Source organism: Phyllobates terribilis, unplaced genomic scaffold (genome assembly GCF_046119375.1).
Source record: "Phyllobates terribilis strain yellow unplaced genomic scaffold, ASM4611937v1 Scaffold_2__4_contigs__length_985480577, whole genome shotgun sequence".
NCBI classification, from domain to species: Eukaryota; Metazoa; Chordata; class Amphibia; order Anura; family Dendrobatidae; genus Phyllobates; species Phyllobates terribilis.
Window position 1 is genome coordinate 45,122,456 of NW_027362762.1, and position 21,706 is coordinate 45,144,161.

The 21,706-nt window shown below is 49.2% G+C and overlaps 1 protein-coding gene across 3 annotated transcripts in view; it reads left to right on the plus strand.

Annotated features, from left to right (window-relative positions):
- UVRAG (UV radiation resistance associated) overlaps nucleotides 1-21,706 on the plus strand; it is a 54,615-nt gene that overhangs the window by 12,210 nt on the left and 20,699 nt on the right. For all 3 annotated transcript variants that reach the window (XM_073661471.1, XM_073661482.1, XM_073661491.1), the window contains exons 3-11: nucleotides 1,229-1,263; nucleotides 4,409-4,570; nucleotides 9,268-9,342; nucleotides 9,538-9,623; nucleotides 10,656-10,761; nucleotides 11,381-11,507; nucleotides 16,376-16,460; nucleotides 19,732-19,819; nucleotides 20,243-20,303. In XM_073661471.1, coding sequence (XP_073517572.1) covers nucleotides 1,229-1,263; nucleotides 4,409-4,570; nucleotides 9,268-9,342; nucleotides 9,538-9,623; nucleotides 10,656-10,761; nucleotides 11,381-11,507; nucleotides 16,376-16,460; nucleotides 19,732-19,819; nucleotides 20,243-20,303 — 825 coding nt within the window. The remainder of the gene's footprint in view (nucleotides 1-1,228; nucleotides 1,264-4,408; nucleotides 4,571-9,267; nucleotides 9,343-9,537; nucleotides 9,624-10,655; nucleotides 10,762-11,380; nucleotides 11,508-16,375; nucleotides 16,461-19,731; nucleotides 19,820-20,242; nucleotides 20,304-21,706) is intronic.

The window sequence follows — 21,706 nt, forward strand, 5'->3', positions numbered from 1 at the left end:
AATATAACTACTATAATACTTCCCCTATGTACAAGAATATAACTACTATAATACTGCTCCTATGTATAAGAATATAACTACTATAATACTGCCCCTATGTACAAGAATATAGCTACTATAATACTGCCCTTATATACAAGAATATAGCTACTATAATACTGCCCTTATATACAAGAATATAGCTACTATAATACTGCCCCTATGTACAAGAATAGAACTACTATAATACTGCTCCTATGTACAAGAATAGAACTACTATAATACTGCCCCTATGTACAAGAATAGAACTACTATAATACTGCTCCTATGTACAAGAATAGAACTACTATAATACTGCTCCTATGTACAAGAATATAACTACTATAATACTGCTCCTATGTACAAGAATATAACTGCTATAATACTGCTCCCTATATACAAGAATATAACTACTATAATACTGCTCCTATGTATAAGAATATAACTACTATAATACTGCTGCTATATGTAAGAATATAACTACTTTAATACTGCTCCTATGTACAAGAATATAACTACTATAATACTGCTCCTATGTATAAGAATATAACTACTATAATACTGCCTCCTATGTACAAGAATATAACTGCTATAATACTGCACCTATATACAAGAATATAACTACTATAATACTGCCCCCTATGTACAAGAATATAACTACTATAATACTGCCCCTATGTACAAGAATATAACTACTATAATACTGCTCCTATGTATAAGAATATAACTACTATAATACTGCCTCCTATGTACAAGAATATAACTACTATAATACTGCCCCTATGTACAAGAATATAACTACTATAATACTGCCCCTATGTACAAGAATATAACGAATATAATACTGCTCCTATGTACAAGAATATAACTACTATAATACTGCTCCTATGTACAAGAATATAACTACTATAATACTGCTCCCTATATACAAGAATATAACTACTATAATACTGCTCCCTATATACAAGAATATAACTACTATAATACTGCCCCTATGTACAAGAATAGAACTACTATAATACTGCTCACTATGTACAAGAATATAACTACTATAATACTGCCCCTATATACAAGAATATAACTGCTATAATACTGCTGCTATATGTAAGAATATAACTGCTAATTGTTCTTTTTATCTGCTTTGTTCTTTATGTTTATTATCTGGATATAATCCTTTATCATTGTAATTTTTTTGATTTTGTACTTCCAGAATTTTACAAGAGTGAGGTGGTGAAGGACTCTCTGGTAAGATTTTCCTTCTTATTTGCACCTCGTGTATTTCTCGTCTGATGTATTTTTTAGGGACTATATTTTCTTCTTGATGCTTTCTGTTCTTAATGGGGTTGTACAGTTTATAGTATTTTTTGGACTCTTGTCCCCCACCAGTCATGTGACCACCACAGGTGTGACATAGTATCCATGTCAGAAGCTGAAGCTGGGAGTGGCTGAGAGATGGCTGCAGCCAGTCAGTGGCTAGGGAGTAGCTGCAGCAGTCACAATATACACCCCCCACTGTAAGAGAAACATCGGGGGTCCAGTAGGTCTGTAGTGGTCTCCTGCCGACCATGCATGCATTACCACTGAGGCCACAACTGATTATCCCCTTTTAGCAACCATGATGCTTTTTTCAGTGAATTTTTTAACAGTCCAATCATAATAATTATAAGGCAAAAACGATTACATTTAATATTAATAAAAATATTTTCCAATCTGAAAATAACTAAAAAAATATGATCATTAAAAGTGGAATAAAAAGTTATCTAAAGGTCTTGTATACACCAGATTTTTTATACCAATAAAAAATTAATACAGCTCTCCAAAAAAAACAACAAAAAAACAAGCCACAATCCATCTGCATCGATGGGGGAGAGAGAGAGAGAGTTCCAGGTGTAAGAAAATGCCGACACAAACCACTATTTATTTATTTTTTAGTTCAGAATTTTTAAAAAAAAAAACACTAAAAATAAACAAAGAGAATCACCATAAACGCCGCACTTTAGAATTTATTTTCCATTTTCTGGTGTCGCTCAAAGCTACAAAAAATTAACAAAACAGACCCTCATACGGTCAATGGGGTTCCAAAAATAAAGTTATGGATATTGGATAAAGAGGACGAAAAGCGCAAGAACAAAACTTGTAAGGATTGATCTGTTTGGCCGCCTTAGGATGAGCACGGATTGGGAGTATAGCAGGTGCAATGGTGGGGTCTGCGGCCGCCCCTAATATATTTCTGAGGGTCATGGAGACCCTTGAGATGTCTGTGCTGTGTGGAATACATGGTATATTCTGCTTCATCTCTGTTGTTATGTGATGGTGATGCACTATAAATCCCCCCTATTACATACATAAGCCAGGGACATAGACCCCACAGACGTCCGCTCTTGTGAACTGTCCTTGCTGGGCTGAACATTTTTTGCTTTTTGACTGGTTCTGATTCCTCCTTTGAGTAATGCAGGAATGTTAATAAAAGCCACGTCTGTATCACTGTATAATGCAGGGTGGGGAATATTTTTTCTGCCTTGGGCCATTTGGATATTTATACAGTCCTTCTGTGGTCACACAAATCACTCACGAACTCCACCCGCAAAGTAAGTCTTGACGCTGGCACTGTTATCCGGACATAATCTTCCATTGCATGTGCCTCAGTGTTCAATAGTGAAGTTTTGGGTTCTGACTGCTGGCACTCCTTGGGGGAAGTTTTGGGGTCTGGCTGCTGGCACTCCTTGGGGGAAGTTCTGGGGTCTGGCTGCTGGCATTCCTGGGGGGAAGTTTTGGGCTCTGGCTGCTGGCACTCCTTGGGGGAAGTTCTGGGCTCTGGCTGCTGGCATTCCTTGGGGGAAGTTTTGGGCTCTGGCTGCTGGCACTCCTTGGGGGAAGTTCTGGGCTCTGGCTGCTGGCACTCCTTGGGGGAAGTTTTGGGCTCTGGCTGCTGGCACTCCTTGGGGGAAGTTTTGGGCTCTGGCTGCTGGCACTCCTTGGGGGAAGTTTTGGGCTCTGGCTGCTGGCACTCCTTGGGGGAAATTTTGGGCTCTGGCTGCTGGCACTCCTTGGGGGAAGTTTTGGGTTCTGACTGCTGGCACTCCTTGGGGGGAAGTTTTGGGCTCTGGCTGCTGGCACTCCTTGGGGGAAGTTTTGGGCTCTGGCTGCTGGCACTCCTTGGGGGAAATTTTGGGCTCTGGCTGCTGGCATTACTGGGGGGGAAGTTTTGGGCTCTGGCTGCTGGCACTCCTGGGGGGAAGTTCTGGGGTCTGGTTGCTGGCACTCCTGGGGGGAAGTTCTGGGGTCTGGCTGCTGGCATTCCTGGGGGGAAGTTTTGGGCTCTGGCTGCTGGCATTACTGGGGGGAAGTTTTGGGCTCTGGCTGCTGGCACTACTGGGGGGAAGTTTTGGGCTCTGGCTGCTGGCACTCCTTGGGGGATGTTTTGGGTTCTGACTGCTGGCACTCCTGGCGGGGGAAGTTTTGGCCTCTGGCTGCTGGCATTCCTGGGGGGAAGTTTTGGGTTCTGACTGCTGGCACTCCTTGGGGGATGTTTTGGGTTCTGACTGCTGGCACTCCTTGGGGGATGTTTTGGGTTCTGACTGCTGGCACTCCTGGCGGGGGAAGTTTTGGCCTCTGGCTGCTGGCATTCCTGGGGGGAAGTTTTGGGTTCTGACTGCTGGCACTCCTTGGGGGAAGTTTTGGGCTCTGGCTGCTGGCATTCCTGGGGGAAGTTTTGGGCTCTGGCTGCTGGCACTCCTGGGGGGAAGTTTTGGGTTCTGACTGCTGGCACTCCTGGGGGGAAGTTTTGGGTTCTGGCTGCTGGCACTCCTTGGGGGAAGTTCTGGCTGCTGGCACTCCTGGGGGGAAGTTTTGGGCTCTGGCTGCTGGCACTCCTTGGGGGAAGTTTTGGGCTCTGGCTGCTGGCACTCCTGGCGGGGGAAGTTTTGGGCTCTGGCTGCTGGCTCTCCTGGCGGGGGAAGTTTTGGGCTCTGGCTGCTGGCACTCCTGGCGGGGGAAGTTTTGGGCTCTGGCTGCTGGCACTCCTGGCGGGGGAAGTTTTGGGCTCTGGCTGCTGTGATTTGGGGGATGTGTATATGTGTGTGTAGGTTTGTGTTACTGCTCTGACTATTGGGCAGACGTATATGCATACGTGGTGGCCACGACTATTTGTGGGGGGAGACTGTCTCTGCTTGGGATATTTGTGTGCGGAGATGTCGGTGACTAGGTAACATAGAGGTGTAAGTGCTGAAGCCACCATTTATACAGAGGCGACTGTTCACACAGGCAAAACCTGCGATACTGCTGACGTCCAGGCGCCACATCCCCGTGTTGTGCTGACCCCTGGTGTTAGATGTAATGTCTGCACTTTACCACCAGTAATTCATTCCCAGTATCAACTTTTTCTCTGCAGAATCCAACATGGAGAAGCCTGGACTTCGGGCTGATGCCGGACCGGCTGGATACGTCCGTGTCCTGCTTCATCGTCAGGATATGGGGCGGCAAAAATGATACTTATCGGCTATTAATTGAGTGGAAAGTCAATCTCGATGGACTGAAATATCTCGGTCCTCAGGTAAGAAGTCCTGAGGATCTCTGGTTACTGTCATCACCATGCGCTTTATTGTACCGCAAGGCCTCATATAATCCAGAGTTTTACTACTTACACTGGATACTGACAAATTACTCACTATTCTGCTGGTGCAGTCACTGTGTACATACATTACATTACTGATCCTGAGTTACATCCTGTATTATACTCCAGAGCTGCACTTACTATTCTGCTGGTGCAGTCACTGTGTACATACATTACATCCTGTATTATACTCCAGAGCTGCACTCACTATTCTGCTGGTGCAGTCACTGTGTACACACATTACATTACTGATCCTGAGTTACATCCTGTATTATACTCCAGAGCTGCACTCACTATTCTGCTGGTGCAGTCACTGTGTACATACATTACATTACTGATCCTGAGTTACATCCTGTATTATACTCCAGAGCTGCACTCACTATTCTGCTGGTGCAGTCACTGTGTACATACATTACATTACTGATCCTGAGTTACCTCCTGTATTATACTCCAGAGCTGCACTCACTATTCTGCTGGTGCAGTCACTGTGTACATACATTACATTACTGATCCGGAGTTACATCCTGTATTATACTCCAGAGCTGCACTCACTATTCTGCTGGTGCAGTCACTGTGTACATACATTACATTACTGAGTTACATCCTGTATTATACTCCAGAGCTGCACTCACTATTCTGCTGGTGCAGTCACTGTGTACATGCATTACATTACTGATCCTGAGTTACATCCTGTATTATACGCCAGAGCTGCACTCACTATTCTGCTGGTGTAGTCACTGTGTACATATATTACATTACTGATCCTGAGTTACCTCCTGTATTATACTCCAGAGCTGCACTCACTATTCTGCTTGTGCAGTCACTGTGTACATACATTACATTACTGATCCTGCACTGATCCTGAGTTACATCCTGTATTATACTCCAGAGCTGCACTCGCTATTCTGCTGGTGCAGTCACTGTGTACATACATTACATTACTGATTCTGAGTTACATCCTGTATTATACTCCAGAGCTGCACTCACTATTCTGCTGGTGCAGTCACTGAGTAGATACATTACATTACTGATCCTGTACTTATCCTGAGTTACATCCTGTATTATACTCCAGAGCTGAACTCACTATTCTGCTGGTGCAGTCACTGTGTACATACATTACATTACTGATCCTGCACTGATCCTGAGTTACATCCTGTATTATACCCCAGAGCTGCACTCACTATTCTGCTGGTGCAGTCACTGTGTACATACATTACTGATCCTGTACTGATCCTGAGTTACCTCCTGTATTATACTCCAGAGCTGCACTCACTATTCTGCTGGTTTAGTCACTGTGTACATACATTACATTACTGATCCTGAGTTACCTCCTGTATTATACTCCAGAGCTGCACTCACTATTCTGCTGGTGCAGTCACTGTGTACATACATTACATTACTGATCCTGAGTTACCTCCTGTATTATTCCCCAGAGCTGCACTCACTATTCTGCTGGTGCAGTCACTGTTTACATACATTACATTACTGATCCTGAGTTACATCCTGTATTATGCTCCAGAGCTGCACTCACTATTCTGCTGGTGCAGTCACTGTGTACATACATTACATTACTGATCCTGAGTTACATCCTGTATTATATCCCAGAGCTGCACTCACTATTCTGCTGGTGCAGTCACTGTGTACATACATTACATTACTGATCCTGAGTCACATCCTGTATTATACTCCAGAGCTGCACTCACTATTCTGCTGGTGGAGTCACTGTGTACATACATTACATTACTGATCCTGTACTGATCCTGAGTTACATCCTGTATTATACTCCAGAGCTGCACTCACTATTCTGCTGGTGCAGTCACTGTGTACATACATTACATTACTGATCCTGTACTGATCCTGAGTTACCTCCTGTATTATACCCCAGAGCTGCACTCACTATTCTGCTGGTGCATTCACTGTGTACATACATTACTGATCCTGAGTTACCTCCTGTATTATACTCCAGAGCTGCACTCACTATTCTGCTGGTGCTGTCACTGTGTACATACATTACATTACTGATCCTGAGTTACATCCTGCATTATACTCCAGAGCTGCACTCACTCTTCTGCTGGTGCAGTCACTGCGTACATACATTACATTACTGATCCTGTACTGATCCTGAGTTATATCCTGTATTATACTCCAGAGCTGCACTCACTATTCTGCTGGTGCAGCCACTGTTTACATACATTACATTACTGATCCTGAGTTACATCCTGCATTATACTCCAGAGCTGCACTCACTATTCTGCTGGTGCAGTCACTGTGTACATACATTACATTACTGATCCTGCACTGATCCTGAGTTACATCCTGTATTATGCTCCAGAGCTGCACTCACTATTCTGCTGGTGCAGTCACTGTGTACATACATTACATTACTGATCCTGAGTTACCTCCTGTATTATATCCCAGAGCTGCACTCACTATTCTGCTGGTGCAGTCACTGTGTACATACATTACATTACTGATCCTGAGTTACATCCTGCATTATACTCCAGAGCTGCACTCACTATTCTGCTGGTGCAGTCACTGTGTACATACATTACATTACTGATCCTGAGTTACATCCTGTATTATACTCCAGAGCTGCACTCACTATTCTGCTGGTGCAGTCACTGTGTACATACATTACGTTACTGATCCTGAGTTATATCCTGCATTATACTCCAGAGCTGCACTCACTATTCTGCTGTCTCTGTGCACATACATGTCAGGTGGTGACACACCAGCTCCCTGCAGTTTTTCTTCCTGGAGCTGTAATCCTGTGGAGCGCTGCTCTGGGGTAGGAGGTGAGGTATGGATGCAGTGTATAGATGACTGTCGGCCTCTGGTGACTGCACAGTGTTTTCCGCTGCCGGGTATTTGTGTCTTCCCCAGTATCTGTACACAGAGCGGAGACTGCAGAGCGGTGGAAAGTCTGTAAATAATGTAGAGAGGAGTGGCTGTCAGAGTGTGGGATCCTGTGCTTTGTTTTTGGGAAGCACCTTGATAATTACATCTGTGCCCATACAGATTGGTGGGCCGTCGCCAGTATCTGCCGAATGTTTGTGTGTTCTGCTTCACAAACATGATGTTGGAGACAGAGATTGGTCGGATGTTGAATTGCAATGTTGGGCCTGGAGCGAGTGTGGATGCTGCAGCAGGGAGGAGGGCAGGCGCCGGGGGGTGGGTGGATGCCGCAGCAGGGAGGAGGGCAGGCGCGGGGGGTGGGGGGGGGGCGGGGTGGATGCCGCAGCAGGGAGGAGGGCAGGCGCGGGGGGGGGGGCAGGGTGGATGCCGCAGCAGGGAGGAGGGCAGGGGGGGGGGATGCCGCAGCAGGGGGGGGGGCAGGGTGGATGCCGCAGCAGGGAGGAGGGCAGGGTGGATGCCGCAGCAGGGAGGAGGGCAGGGGGGGGGGGATGCCGCAGCAGGGAGGAGGGCGGGGGGGGGGGGTTGGTGGATGCCGCAGCAGGGAGGAGGGCAGGCGCGGGGGGGGGGGCCGGGGTGGATGCCGCAGCAGGGAGGAGGGCAGGGGGGGGGGGTGGATGGATGCTGCAGCAGGGAGGAGGGCAGGTGCGGGGGGGTGGGTGGATGCCGCAGCAGGGAGGAGGGCAGGGGGGGGGGGTGGATGCCGCAGCAGGGGGGGGGGGGTGGATGCCGCAGCAGGGAGGAGGGCAGGGGGGGGTGGGTGGATGCCGCAGCAGGGAGGAGGGCAGGGGGGGGTGGATGCCGCAGCAGGGAGGAGGGCAGGGGGGGGTGGGTGGATGCCGCAGCAGGGAGGAGGGCAGGGGGGGGTGGGTGGATGCCGCAGCAGGGAGGAGGGCAGGCGCGGGGGGGGATGCCGCAGCAGGGAGGAGGGCAGGCGCGGGGGGGGCCGGGGTGGATGCCGCAGCAGGGAGGAGGGCAGGGGGGGGGTGGGTGGATGCTGCAGCAGGGAGGAGGGCAGGTGCGGGGGGGTGGGTGGATGCTGCAGCAGGGAGGAGGGCAGGGGGGGGGGTGGATGCCGCAGCAGGGAGGAGGGCAGGGGGGGGTGGATGCCGCAGCAGGGAGGAGGGCAGGGGGGGTGGGTGGATGCCGCAGCAGGGAGGAGGGCAGGGGGGGGTGGGTGGATGCCGCAGCAGGGAGGAGGGCAGGCGCGGGGGTGGATGCCGCAGCAGGGAGGAGGGGGTCAGGCGTGGGGGTGGATGCCGCAGCGTGGAGGAGGGGGTCAGGCGTGGGGGTGGATGCCGCAGCGAGGAGGAGGAGGGGGTCAGGCGTGGGGGTGGATGCCGCAGCGAGGAGGAGGAGGGGGTCAGGCGCGGGGGTGGATGCCGCAGCGAGGAGGAGGAGGGGGTCAGGCGCGGGGGTGGATGCCGCAGCGAGGAGGAGGGGGTCAGGCACGGGGGTGGATGCCGCAGCGAGGAGGAGGGGGTCAGGCGCTGGGGTGGATGCCGCAGCGAGGAGGAGGAGGTCAGGCGCGGGGGTGGATGCCGCAGCGAGGAGGAGGAAGGGGGTCAGGCGCGGGGGTGGATGTATGTATGTATGTGTGTGTATATATATATATATATATATATATATATATATATATATATATATATATATATATATATATATATATATATATATATATATATATTCCCTTTAATAACAGACGCTTCTGATTGTCCCCGCAGATCCACGCCCGGAACCCAAATGAGATAATTTTTGGGCTCAATGACGGATATTATGGCGCCTCCTTTGAGAGTAAGGTAAGTGCAGCCATCATTTCCAGGTTGATGCACGCGGCGGCCGTATTATGGCAGCAGTTCTGTGTACGGTGTGACGTACGCAGGCAGCCGAGTGTCGGGGCCCCGGGGTTTTCTTCTCTTCAGTGAGCGCCGTGTGTGGGATCGAGGCACATACAGTAAGTCCACAGCTAACCTGACTATTTGCTCTCTCTGCAGGATAACACGGAGGCTCGCAGGAACAGCCACCTGCAGGTGGAGCAGAATGCGGTGCGGAACTCCTACGGAGTCTTCTCCCTGCTGCGGTAGGTGTACTTACTTCTCCAGTATTTGTATGTCTACTGCACACATGGAGGCGGCTGATAAATGAATGATTGTGGTTGTTCCGATCACTAGGACCCCCGCAGATGGCACAGTGAGCGCTGGGGGATCCGTGTCCCTCCTGGCCTCATTGTGTAACCTCCAGAGCTGTACTTCTCACTTCTCCTTCTCGTGTTTTAGCTGCAGGGATTGTCCTAGATCCACCAAGTTTAGCATCGAGGCATCAGTCACATCCATGGATCTAGGTGCAGCTCTCGCTGTTCTCTCCTTCAGCTCTTATATTTTTTTGTTTACTCTTCATTGAGTTCACTGTCAAATGATCTACTATGTGTCCACCAGATGGGAAAGTCAGGTGGTGGTCTGCTATGTCACCACTAGATGGTGCTGTCGCACTGTCAGGTGATCATTTATGTCACCACTAGATGGCGCTGTTGCACCCTCAGGTGATCTTTTATGTGACTACTAGATGGCGCGGTCACCCTGAAAACTGTCAGGTACTCTGCACCTCGTACTCGTCCATTTCTCCCTGCCCGATCTCTACTAGATAAGATTTTCCACATAGTGACAGCGATTATAACGAGATAGATACCTGATACATGCCCCTTACTGCCCATATTCAATCTGGTAGAAATTTCTAAAGGTCTCATTGCATCCCTGGAAAAAATAAAATAAGCTGCAGTATAAAGCATGGGACAGTGAAAAAGCCACAGCCTAAGGCTGTAAGACTGAAAGCTGATTTCAGATTAGCTCAGACCACAATACACCATTCAGTTTAGCTCGAGTTGCACCTTAATTGAGCTGAGCTGCAGTGTAAAGCATGAGACAAGGATGGAATCCAGGAAGAAGAGGTAAAAAAAGAAATAAATTGCTGCTCCCTATAGACATTGGTTGTGGGTCTATTAGGGATCCAATTGGTTAGGGTACTCTGAAAGTACTTTTTTTCTGATGATGGCGTAGTCAGTCATTGCGGATAGTGGAGGCCGTGCATATAAATGTTACCTTCCTGTGCTTTGCAGGCTACACCGGGCTCAGTGCGCCATCAAGCAAACCCAGGTGACCGTCCAGAAAATCGGAAAGGAGATCGAGGAGAAGCTACGGCTCTCGTCATCAAACAATAATCTGGTAATTTCTCATTTCATCACGATCGGGCCACAGCTTTATTTTTTTCCCCAATTCCCTGCACAGACCTAGAGATAAGTAGTAAAGTTCTGTCCACCTGCAGCCCCCCTTGCGGGGAGCTCATGGCATACTGTTATGAGGAATGGCTCCCTCTAGTGGAGGCTGCCGGGAGGTGACTTTATCATTATCACTTCGCCTGGTTTTCAGCTTAAGGAGGTCACTAGTCGTGGTGCATGTCACATTTGTGCAATAGTTTGCAACTTTTGTAAGTTTTTTGCCAGTTTAGGAAATTGCTGAAAAATTGAGGGCAGAGTTTACTGGGAGCGTCAGCACTATTGTCAGGTGCAGGAGCTGAGCCTGCTCCATACACGACAGGCGCCAGCGGTGTTATACCACCTGCACCCGCCTATCGCAGCAGCGACCAGAGCTTGCTCCAATCACTGCTGAGCGGAATTTAAAGGGCTCACTTGCCGACGCTGGGGGCACTCTTCCATCTCTCACCCCATTGTAGCTCAATCAAACCTGTGATTGGCTGCAGCGGTTAGGTGACTTAGAGCAATGCATCGTCCGATGGTTGATGCCCTATGGGGACACTTTTTTTTTTTTTACTTCTGTTTTGTAGAAGAAGGAGAGCGAGTGTCTGAGGCTGAAGATCCTGGTGCTGCAGGACGAGCTGAAGAGACAGAAGAGGGCGTTGGGCCGGGAGGTGGAGCTGCTCCATAAGGAACGCAACGCCATGAGCGTGAAACGTGAGTGAAGGACAAACCTCCGCTAAGATTTCTGTCCTCAGATGGCGTTAACCCTGATCAGGCAGGAAGAAGATGCGCTGCCTGCCATGTGACATCATGGTGCGTTGCGTCCTGCTCGTCTTTTTTTTTACGTCTCTTCTTGGTTGACTTTCCGCGTATAAAAAGCCTAATAAATCTGCCGTTTATTGGTGCAGATTGCGTCAAAAATTCATTATATATGAAGAACTTGGCTCTCAAATAGCGGGTAACAAGGTGATTTAATCTCAGTCCACAGCAAACATACGACGTTTCGGTGTTAGCATAGACCTTCCTCAGATGTACTGTATATAACACAAATGGTGTACAGTCAGCATACAGGTAAATTGATGTGTATAGAAAATACAAACCTAGTTTAAAAATAACGACCTGTAAAGAAACAGTATTTGCTACTCGCATATAGTCAAATATTGCATTAATCAGCAAAAAATTAATTGCAGTGAAAATCTGGAATAATAAGGATATGGCAGGAGTAGAATAAGTATTAAAGCATAGCCCAAGCCAATATTGAGAAATGTAGAGATAGGGTGACAGCTAGTAAAATGCAGTAGGTTGTTACGATCTATGTTTTTAACAAATGGATAACAAGATAATCTGAATCCCCTTTACTGACCATGGTATCCCAAAAAATTAATTTTTATCGTATCCGAGTGAATGGTGAATTGTAGTTCAGATAGGAATGAAAATCGTATAAGGAATTAGGTGGACCAGACCGAATACAAAGCACATCATCTATGTATCTTTTCCACAATAGAGCCTGTTGGTCGAATAATGGGCACGAGTAGAGGTGTGTCTCTTCAAACCAGGGCAGCACGGTGGCTCAGTGGTTAGCACTTTATGGGTGGCTCAGTGGTTAGCACTGTATGGGTGGCTCAGTGGTTAGTACTGCAGCCTTGCAGTGCTAGGGTCCTGGGATCAAATCCCATCAAGGACAATATCTGCAAGGAGTTTGTATGTTCTCCCCGTGTTTGCGTGAGTTTCCTGTGGGTTCTCCCACACTCCAAAGACATACTGATAGGGAATCTAGATTGTGAGCCCCAATGGGGAGAGTGCCCATAATGTCTGTAAATTGTCTGAATTGTAAAGCGCTGCGGAATATAAATAAAAACATTATTATAAACCAGGACATAAAACAGTTTTCATATGGAGGGGCCATATTTGACCCCATTGCGGTCCCCTGAGTTTGTAGATAAAACGTGTCCTAAAACTTGTTCCTGTTCCACCGCTAGGAATTCTAAACAAAATCGTTGTGCTGGAACATCATAGGTGGGTAACGGAGTATCTTTTCTACAGCCTGTATGCCTCTATGGTGGTCTATGAACGTGTAAAGACTAATGACGTTGAAGGCGACTAGTGTGGCCTCTCCGTTTATCTCACCAAGTTCAGTGATGGTTCTCAGAAATTGGTTGGTGTCCAGTAGGAATGATTGAGATTTAACCCTCAAGCCCAGATCTGATGTCTTAATAGTACATTGATCATCCTGCATTGCCAGACCATATGTTGGTCGCTGTCAGAACTTGTTGCCGAGTAGCCGGCTGGATCTCTTGACGTTCTGTATCTGCCTCTTGATTGTGTTGGATAGTTATCCTGCCATCTATAGACTCTCTAATGATAGTCGCCCGCGTCATGAATGAATTTCCAACGCCTTTTCTCTTGGGATTCCTTCCGATATCTGCTTAGATCGGAATCCTTTTTATTCTTAAGAGTGGTGAATTCTTCCACTGGGAGAATAGGGGACACTTGCGTTTTCGATGGAACTGATTTTTTTTTCTTTTGAAGTTGTAGTAGATTTCTACTGATGACAACAGTGAGTTTATAAGGTCCAGAGAGCATTGATTAAGAATCTGCTCGTATGATTTACAAAACTCTGTATCTTCTTCGAAGATAGTTTGGTTTCGATGGAAATTGTCGTCTTCTCGGGATTCTTTGGACCTGGAAATATTCCGTTAATGTTACTTTACTCCCAAAATTATCTGCACTCCACACCAGTGAAGCCTCCTGCAGCTTTCTATCACACTTACCTTTGTGGCAATCCGGTATGTACTATGTGTCCGGCATATTTGTCTATTTTTCCGTACTGCCACTGATCCGTTCACCCCGTCTCTTTCGCTGCTCCTTGATTCTCTAGTGGTCGTCATTGTTGGTACTTTTTTTGGGATTGAGTTCCTACTAGGGCACCAATAATCAGGAGTGCCGCGTCCTTCTACCTACCACATGAGCCAAAATTCATATACATTCTGCTTGGTACTTACCTCCCAATCTTCACACGTCTTCCGATTAGATCGGTGGCGTCCAAATCGCCACTAATATCCAGAATCGTGGTCTATTCTGTGCCCCTAGGGCTGGGAGCGTCCCCCCACTGATTTTATTAGTAGTTTTAACCTATAACATGTTGACTTGGACAGTGACTTTTTTATTAAAAACTTTTCATCTTCTTTATTTCAATTGTATATTTTTCATTTTTTTTTTTTTTTGTCTTTCAAGTTTGATTTATTAGTATTTTATTAAGAGTTGTTTTCCTTAGTTTAGTATGTTTTTAGTTTGTTTTTTTATTTATACTTTTTTTTTTTTCTTTTAACTTGTATTGTTGAAAAAGTTTTACTTGGGTTTATATGGATTATTTCTCTTCCTTTATTTGCATTTTATTTAAAAATTATTTTTTAGATATTTTTTTAGTCTATATATCTATATATCTATATATATCTATATATATATATAATTTTTTTTTTACTTGGCTGTGTGTGTGTGTATATAATATATTTTTTTAATTTAAAGTATTTTTTTATTTTATTTTTAATGCATATGACACATCTATAAAATCATTAGAGTGGTGTCCCACAATCACATACTTGCTGGGTCTCATCTCAGCCTCTTATTGCTACGTACACAAGAAAAGTCAGCAAGTATAGACCCCGTCCGCCTTCTCCGCTATCTCTGACAGCCATGAGCCCAATCTGCTTCTGCAGCCTTTAAATCTGAGCTCTACAAGGAGGCTGCTGTGTGACCGGGTGACCTAGGCTTTAGACCCATAAGTGCCAATATGGCCGTCACTGGTTACCAGTATGGCTGGAGGATGGGCTTAAACCATAATTTTTCGCTGAGTTTGTGAATGCATGGAGCCCGTCGGCTAGTAGGGTGATTGGGTGGTCTTCACAGGTGTACCAGGAGCCATGGACAGGGGAGCCTGGCCAGTGTTGTACACACAGACCCGGGTGTCGCTCATATACAGCACACATTGTGGCGGTGTGGGACGTCTGACACTACTTGTGCGGCATTTCCCTGAGCCCTGCGTATATTTATTTGCTTGTCTTGGACCGCCGCGTACAATTATCCGTTAAGTGTTTTTGAGGGGTTTTTTTTTTGCATTTCATCAGCCACTTTCCATATAAATGACGGCGCCAAGTCATCGGATTACATAAACACAACCCGACTGTTTATATAGTTCCGCCCGATCTCCTCTGCTCCCTCATATAATGCTGTAATCACATATTTCTACACTTGTTTAACCCCCGTAATACCGCAAAATTTAAGGCTCCGAAGAAGAATCGTGCCGCAATCACTAACGTGGTTGAAACCCCGGGATCGGATTTGTCTTATCCGGGGAAAGTTTTGCATGCGCCTGACCTCACACCTACTCACACCGCAGGGATCAGCGTTTCCCTTCTAAACCTGACTTATCAATTCATGCTAATAATACTTTTTTTTTTCATTCATTGGAAGCAAACAGAGATCCTGCAAATAAAGAGAAATTAAAATACAAAGTTTATTAAAAGTAGCTGAACTTTACATTATTGTTACATTAAACCCAGGAATCCCATAAAGTACATAATACAGAGCAACTAAGCTGGTAAGATTGTGAAGCAGAATAGTGAGCGCAGCTCTGGAGTATAATACAGGATGTAACTCGGGATCAGTAATGTAATGTATGTACACAGTGACTGCACCAGCAGAATAGTGAGCGCAGCTCTGGAGTATAATACAGGATGTAACTCGGGATCAGTAATGTAATGTATGTACACAGTGACTGCACCAGCAGAATAGTGAGTGCAGCTCTGGAGTATAATACAGGATGTAACTCAGGATCAGTAATGTAATGTATGTACACAGTGGCTGCACCAGCAGAATAGAGAGTGCAGCTCTGGAGTATAATACTGGATGTAACTCAGGATCAGTACAGGATCAGTAATGTAATGTATGTACACAGTGACTGCACCAGCAGAATAGTGAGTGCAGCTCTGGAGTATAATACAGGATGTAACTCAGGATCAGTAATGTAATGTATGTACACAGTGGCTGCACCAGCAGAATAGAGAGTGCAGCTCTGGAGTATAATACTGGATGTAACTCAGGATCAGTACAGGATCAGTAATGTAATGTATGTACACAGTGACTGCACCAGCAGAATAGTGAGTGCAGCTCTGGAGTATAATACTGCTCAGTAACATGACTTGTCCTGCTATACATTACTTTGTTGTTTCTTTTTATTGGATATTCCTTTCTATACATGTGTGGCATCTCTCCAGCAGAGCAGTGGTTAATATTAACCCTTCTGCTTCCTGTGTTCCCCTTTTGCGCTGCTGGACCCCAGTATATATATCTGAGCGCTGCTCTTGTCTGCATTTTCCCGTGGCTGGTAACTGTTCCCATAGTGTGATGGTTCGGTGCATTTTTCCATGAGTTTGTGGAGAGTACAGACATCTGACACTTTCTGCAGAGCGGCTCAAGAAGTTTCACGAAGGGGAAAAATAAAAATCCTGTAAAGCATAAACTCCATCTCTGCAGACAGCCGGGACCCGGCACCGTGTAACCAAGCCTCTGTGTTCTTCTCGCAGGTAATAAATTCACCTCTCAACGTGAGAAGCTGCAGAAGAAAAGCGAGTCCCTGAACGAGCTGAGGAAGGAGTGCACGGCGAAAAGGTGACTGCAGGGAAGCAACATGGCTGCCGCTACTGCTGCCTGGAGGGAGGCGGACACGTTATGTACGGGACTGTGAAGATGGTCGCTGGAGAGGGAGGGGACTGTGCGGCTACTACAGGGGGTTATTCCATAAACTGCATCCATTAGATAGGATAGATAAGTGTGTGACTGCTCGAGGTTCTCCAAGACCCCTGTTAATAAACGGCGGGGGGTTTGCAGTCTTCGCGCTCCCCGGTGTGTGTGTGTGTGTGTGTGTGGGGGGGGGGGTTGCAGTTGTCGCGCTCCCTGGTGGGGGAGGGGGTTTGCAGTCGTCGCGCTCCCCGGTGTGTGTGTGGGGGGGGGTTTGCAGTCGTCTCACTCCCCGGTGTGTGTGTGTGTGTGTGTGTGGGGGGGGGGGTTTGCAGCCGTCGCGCTCCCCGGTGTGTGGTGGTGGGGGTGGGGGGGTTTGCAGCCGTCACGCTCCCCGGTGTGTGGTGGTGGTGGGGGTGGGGGGGTTTGCAGCCGTCGCGCTCCCCGGTTGTGTGTGTGTGTGGGGGGGTTTGCAGCTGTCGCGCTCCCCGGTGTGTGTGTGTGGGGGGGGGGTTTGCAGTCGTCGCGCTCCCCGGTGTGTGGTGGGGGGGGGTTTGCAGCCGTCGCGCTCCCCTGTGTGTGTGTGTGTGTGTGTGTGGGGGGGGGGGGTTTGCAGCCGTCGCGCTCCCCGGTTGTGTGTGTGTATGGGGGGTTTGCAGCCGTCACGCTCCCCGGTGTGTGGTGGTGGTGGGGGTGGGGGGGTTTGCAGCCGTCGCGCTCCCCGTGTGTGTGTGTGTGTGTGGGGGTGGGGGGGTTTGCAGCTGTCGCGCTCCCCGGTGTGTGTGTGGGGGGGGGTTTGCAGTCGTCGCGCTCCCCGGTGTGTGGTGGGGGGGGTTTGCAGCCGTCGCGCTCCCGTGTGTGTGTGTGTGTGTGTGTGTGTGTGTGTGTGTGTGTGTGTGTGTGTGGGGGTGGGGGGGTTTGCAGCTGTCGCGCTCCCCGGTGTGTGTGTGGGGGGGGGTTTGCAGTCGTCGCGCTCCCCGGTGTGTGGTGGGGGGGGTTTGCAGCCGTCGCGCTCCCGTGTGTGTGTGTGTGTGTGTGTGTGTGTGTGTGTGTGTGTGTGTGTGTGTGTGGGGGGGGTTTGCAGCCGTCGCGCTCCCCGGTATGTGGTGGGGGGGCTTTGCAGCCGTCGCGCTCCCCGGTGTGTGGTGGGGGGGGTGGGGGGGTTTGCAGCCGTCACGCTCCCCGGTGTGTGGTGGTGGTGGTGGTGGGGGTGGGGGGGGTTTGCAGCCGTCGCGCTCCCCGGTTGTGTGTGTGTGTGTGTGTGGGGGGGTTTGCAGCTGTCGCGCTCCCCGGTGTGTGTGGTGGGGGGGTTTGCAGCCGTCGCGCTCCCCGGTTGTGTGTGTGTATGGGGGGTTTGCAGCCGTCGCGCTCCCCGGTGTGTGGTGGGGGGGGGTTTGCAGCCGTCGCGCTCCCCGGTGTGTGGTGGTGGGGGTGGGGGGGTTTGCAGCCGTCACGCTCCCCGGTGTGTGGTGGTGGTGGGGGTGGGGGGGTTTGCAGCCGTCGCGCTCCCCGGTTGTGTGTGTGTGTGGGGGGGTTTGCAGCTGTCGCGCTCCCCGGTGTGTTTGGTGGGGGGGGTTTGCAGCCGTCGCGCTCTCCGGTGTGTGGTGGGGGGGGTTTGCAGCCGTCGCGCTCTCCGGTGTGTGGTGGGGGGGGTTTGCAGCCGTCGCTCTCCCCGGTGTGTGGTGGTGGGGGTGGGGGGGTTTGCAGCTGTCGCGCTCCCCGGTGTGTGTGTGGGGGGGTTTGCAGCTGTCGCGCTCCCCGGTGTGTGGTGGGGGGGGTGGGGGGGTTTGCAGCCGTCACGCTCCCCGGTGTGTGGTGGTGGGGGTGGGGGGGTTTGCAGCCGTCACGCTCCCCGGTGTGTGGTGGTGGTGGTGGTGGGGGTGGGGGGGTTTGCAGCCGTCGCGCTCCCCGGTTGTGTGTGTGTGTGTGTGGGGGGGGGGGGGGGTTTGCAGCCGTCGCGCTCCCCGGTTGTGTGTGTGTGTGTGTGTGTGTGTGTGGGGGGGGGGGGGTTTGCAGCTGTCGCGCTCCCCGGTGTGTGTGGTGGGGGGGGTTTGCAGCCGTCGCGCTCCCCGGTTGTGTGTGTGTGTGGGGGGGGTTTGCAGCCGTCGTGCTCTCCGGTGTGTGTGTGTGTGGGGGGGTTTGCAGCCGTCGCGCTCCCCGGTTGTGTGTGTGTGTGGGGGGGGTTTGCAGCCGTCGTGCTCTCCGGTGGGGGGGTTTGCAGCCGTCGCGCTCTCCGGTGTGTGGTGGGGGGGGTTTGCAGCCGTCGCTCTCCCCGGTGTGTGGTGGTGGGGGTGGGGGGGTTTGCAGCCGTCGCGCTCTCCGGTGTGTGGTGGGGGGGGTTTGCAGCCGTCGCTCTCCCCGGTGTGTGGTGGTGGGGGGGTTTGCAGCTGTCGCGCTCCCCGGTGTGTGTGTGGGGGGGTTTGCAGCTGTCGCGCTCCCCGGTGTGTGGTGGGGGGGGTTTGCAGCCGTCTCTCTCCCCGGTGTGTGGTGGTGGGGGTGGGGGGGTTTGCAGCCGTCGCGCTCCCCGGTTGTGTGTGTGTGTGTGTGTGTGTGTGTGGGGGGGGGGGGGGAGTTTACAGCTGTCGCGCTCCCCGGTGTGTGTGGTTGGGGGGGTTTGCAGCCGTCGCGCTCCCCGGTTGTGTGTGTGTGTGGGGGGGGTTTGCAGCTGTCGCGTTCCCCGGTGTGTGTGTGTGGGGGGGGGGGTTTGCAGCCGTCACGCTCCCCGGTGTGTGGTGGTGGTGGGGGGGTGGGGGGGTTTGCAGCCGTCGCACTCCCCGGTTGTGTGTGTGTGTGTGTGTGTGTGTGTGTGTGGGGGGGTTTGCAGCTGTCGCGCTCCCCGGTGTGTGTGGTGGGGGGGGGTTTGCAGCCGTCGCGCTCCCCGGTTGTGTGTGTGTGTGTGGGGGGGTTTGCAGCCGTCGCGCTCCCCGGTTGTGTGTGTGTGTGGGGGGGTTTGCAGCCGTCGCGCTCCCCGGTTGTGTGTGTGTGTGTGGGGGGGGTTTGCAGCCGTCGCGCTCCCCGGTTGTGTGTGTGTGTGTGGGGGGGTTTGCAGCCGTCGCGCTCTCCGGTGTGTGTGTGTGTGTGGGGGGGTTGCAGTTGTTGTATTCCCCGGCAAATCCCATTGAACCCTCCAGTGATCAGTTACCAAAAGAGCAAATCCGGACATTAAACCGATTTTTCTTCTTGTGTTTTTTCTTTCTTTCAGGGAGTCATTTCTTAAGACAAACGCCCAGCTGACCATCCGCTGCCGGCAGCTCATCTCCGAGCTTTCCTATATTTACCCAATAGATGCGGTGAGTGACCAGAGCGGGGCGCCGTCTGCACCTTGTATTCAGCGACTACATAGGTAGAAAATCCCCCATGAGTCAGAGCTAGCAAAGGTTGTGGCCCAAGTTGGGGCCGTTTTTTGGGGATTCCACTTTAATTGGGGTGTAGACTTTTTAACACTTTCTTGTTGGGGGTCCACTGAAAATGAGCTTTAACAAAAATGTATCCAGCTGCTCGGACCCCGGCGTCAGCTATCATCTCCAGAACAAACAGACAGCAAGTGTTTAACTTCCCCACAGCTCCCCCACAGGAGAAAAGGAGTATTACAGGTGCCGCAGAAAGATGTTGGCAGCTTTTCTCCGCTGGTCCTTAGATGGGGGGTCGTCTTCACAGAGGATTGCGTTTGTGAGACACAACTGAATCCTCCTCTCACTTTCTTCTCTCCGCAGCTTGACCAAAAGGATTACTTCATATGTGGTGTGAAATTACCAAATTCTGAGGATTTTCAAGGTACTTTTAAATTACATTTTTTTTTTTTTTAAGTGCAGTGGCATGTAAAAGTTTGTGCACCCCTGGTGAGAATTCCTGTTTATTGTGAAGAGTTAAGTTGAAGATGAAATGATTTCTCAAAAGGCCTGAAGTTACAGATGACACATTTACTTTGTATTTTAGGCAAAAAATGTATCGTTTCATCTTTTACTTTTTTTTTTTTTTTTTTTTAAATCTGATGTTTTTTTTAATTAATTTTTATAAAGATTTTCACAAAGGTAAAAAAAAAACAAAAAAAAGAACAACCAGACAAACATCGGAGAAACACAGTTCTCCATCCCCCAACCTTAAGAAGCATTAAACATGAGCCGTGACACTTGCAGGTGCGGCGACAAAGAATGAAACGCTGAGCATGACAAAATACTCGGCGAGCACCCGAGCGTGCTCGCCGAAAGGGTTAATGAGGCATACATGATTATCACTAATGTTTATCCATTCTTCCTTGGAGAATTCTTCCAGTTCTGTGAGATTCCTGGCTCGTGTTGCATGCTCTGCTATTTTGAGGTCTAGCCACAGATTTTCAATGATGTTCAGACCAGGGGACTGTGAGGGCCATTGTAAAACCTTCAGGTTGCGCCTTTAGAGGTTATCTTTTCTTGGATTTTGACGTGTGTTTAGGATCATTTATCCATTTGTAGAATCCGTCCTCTTTTCATCTTCAGCTTTTTTACAGATGGGGTTACGTTTGCATCAAGAATTTGTTGAAATTTCATTGAATCCATTCTTCCCTCTACCCGTGAAATGTTCCCTGTGCCATTGGCTGCAACACAACCCCAAAGCATGATTGATCCTCCCCCATGCTTAATGGTGGGTGAGATGTTCTTTTTTTTTTTTTTTTCTCTCCACACATACCTTTGATTGTTTTGGCCAAAGATTTCTATTTTAACCTCATCGGTCCACAGGACTTGTTTCTAGAATGCATCAGGCTTGTTTAGATGTTCTTTTGCAGACTTCTGACGCTGAATTTTATGGTGAGGACACAGGAGAGGTTTTCTCTTGATGACTTCTTCATGAAGGCCATATTTGTGTGGGTGTCTCTGAACGGTAAAACAATGTACCACAGCTCCTGAGTCTAAATCTTTCTGAAGGTCTTTTGCAGTGAAGCGGGGGGTTCTGATTTGCCTCTCTAGCAATCCTGCAAGCGTCTCTCACTGAAACTTAACTTGGTTTTCCAGACCTTATCTTGACCTCCACTGTTCCTGGTAACTGCCATTTCTTAATTACATTTCAAACTGAGGAAATGGCAACTTGAGAACACTTTGCTATCTTCTTATCGCCTTCTGCTTTGTAGGCCTCCACCATTTTCATTTTCAGAGTGCTAGGCGGCTGCTTAGAAGAACCCATGGCTGCTGTTTATTGGCACA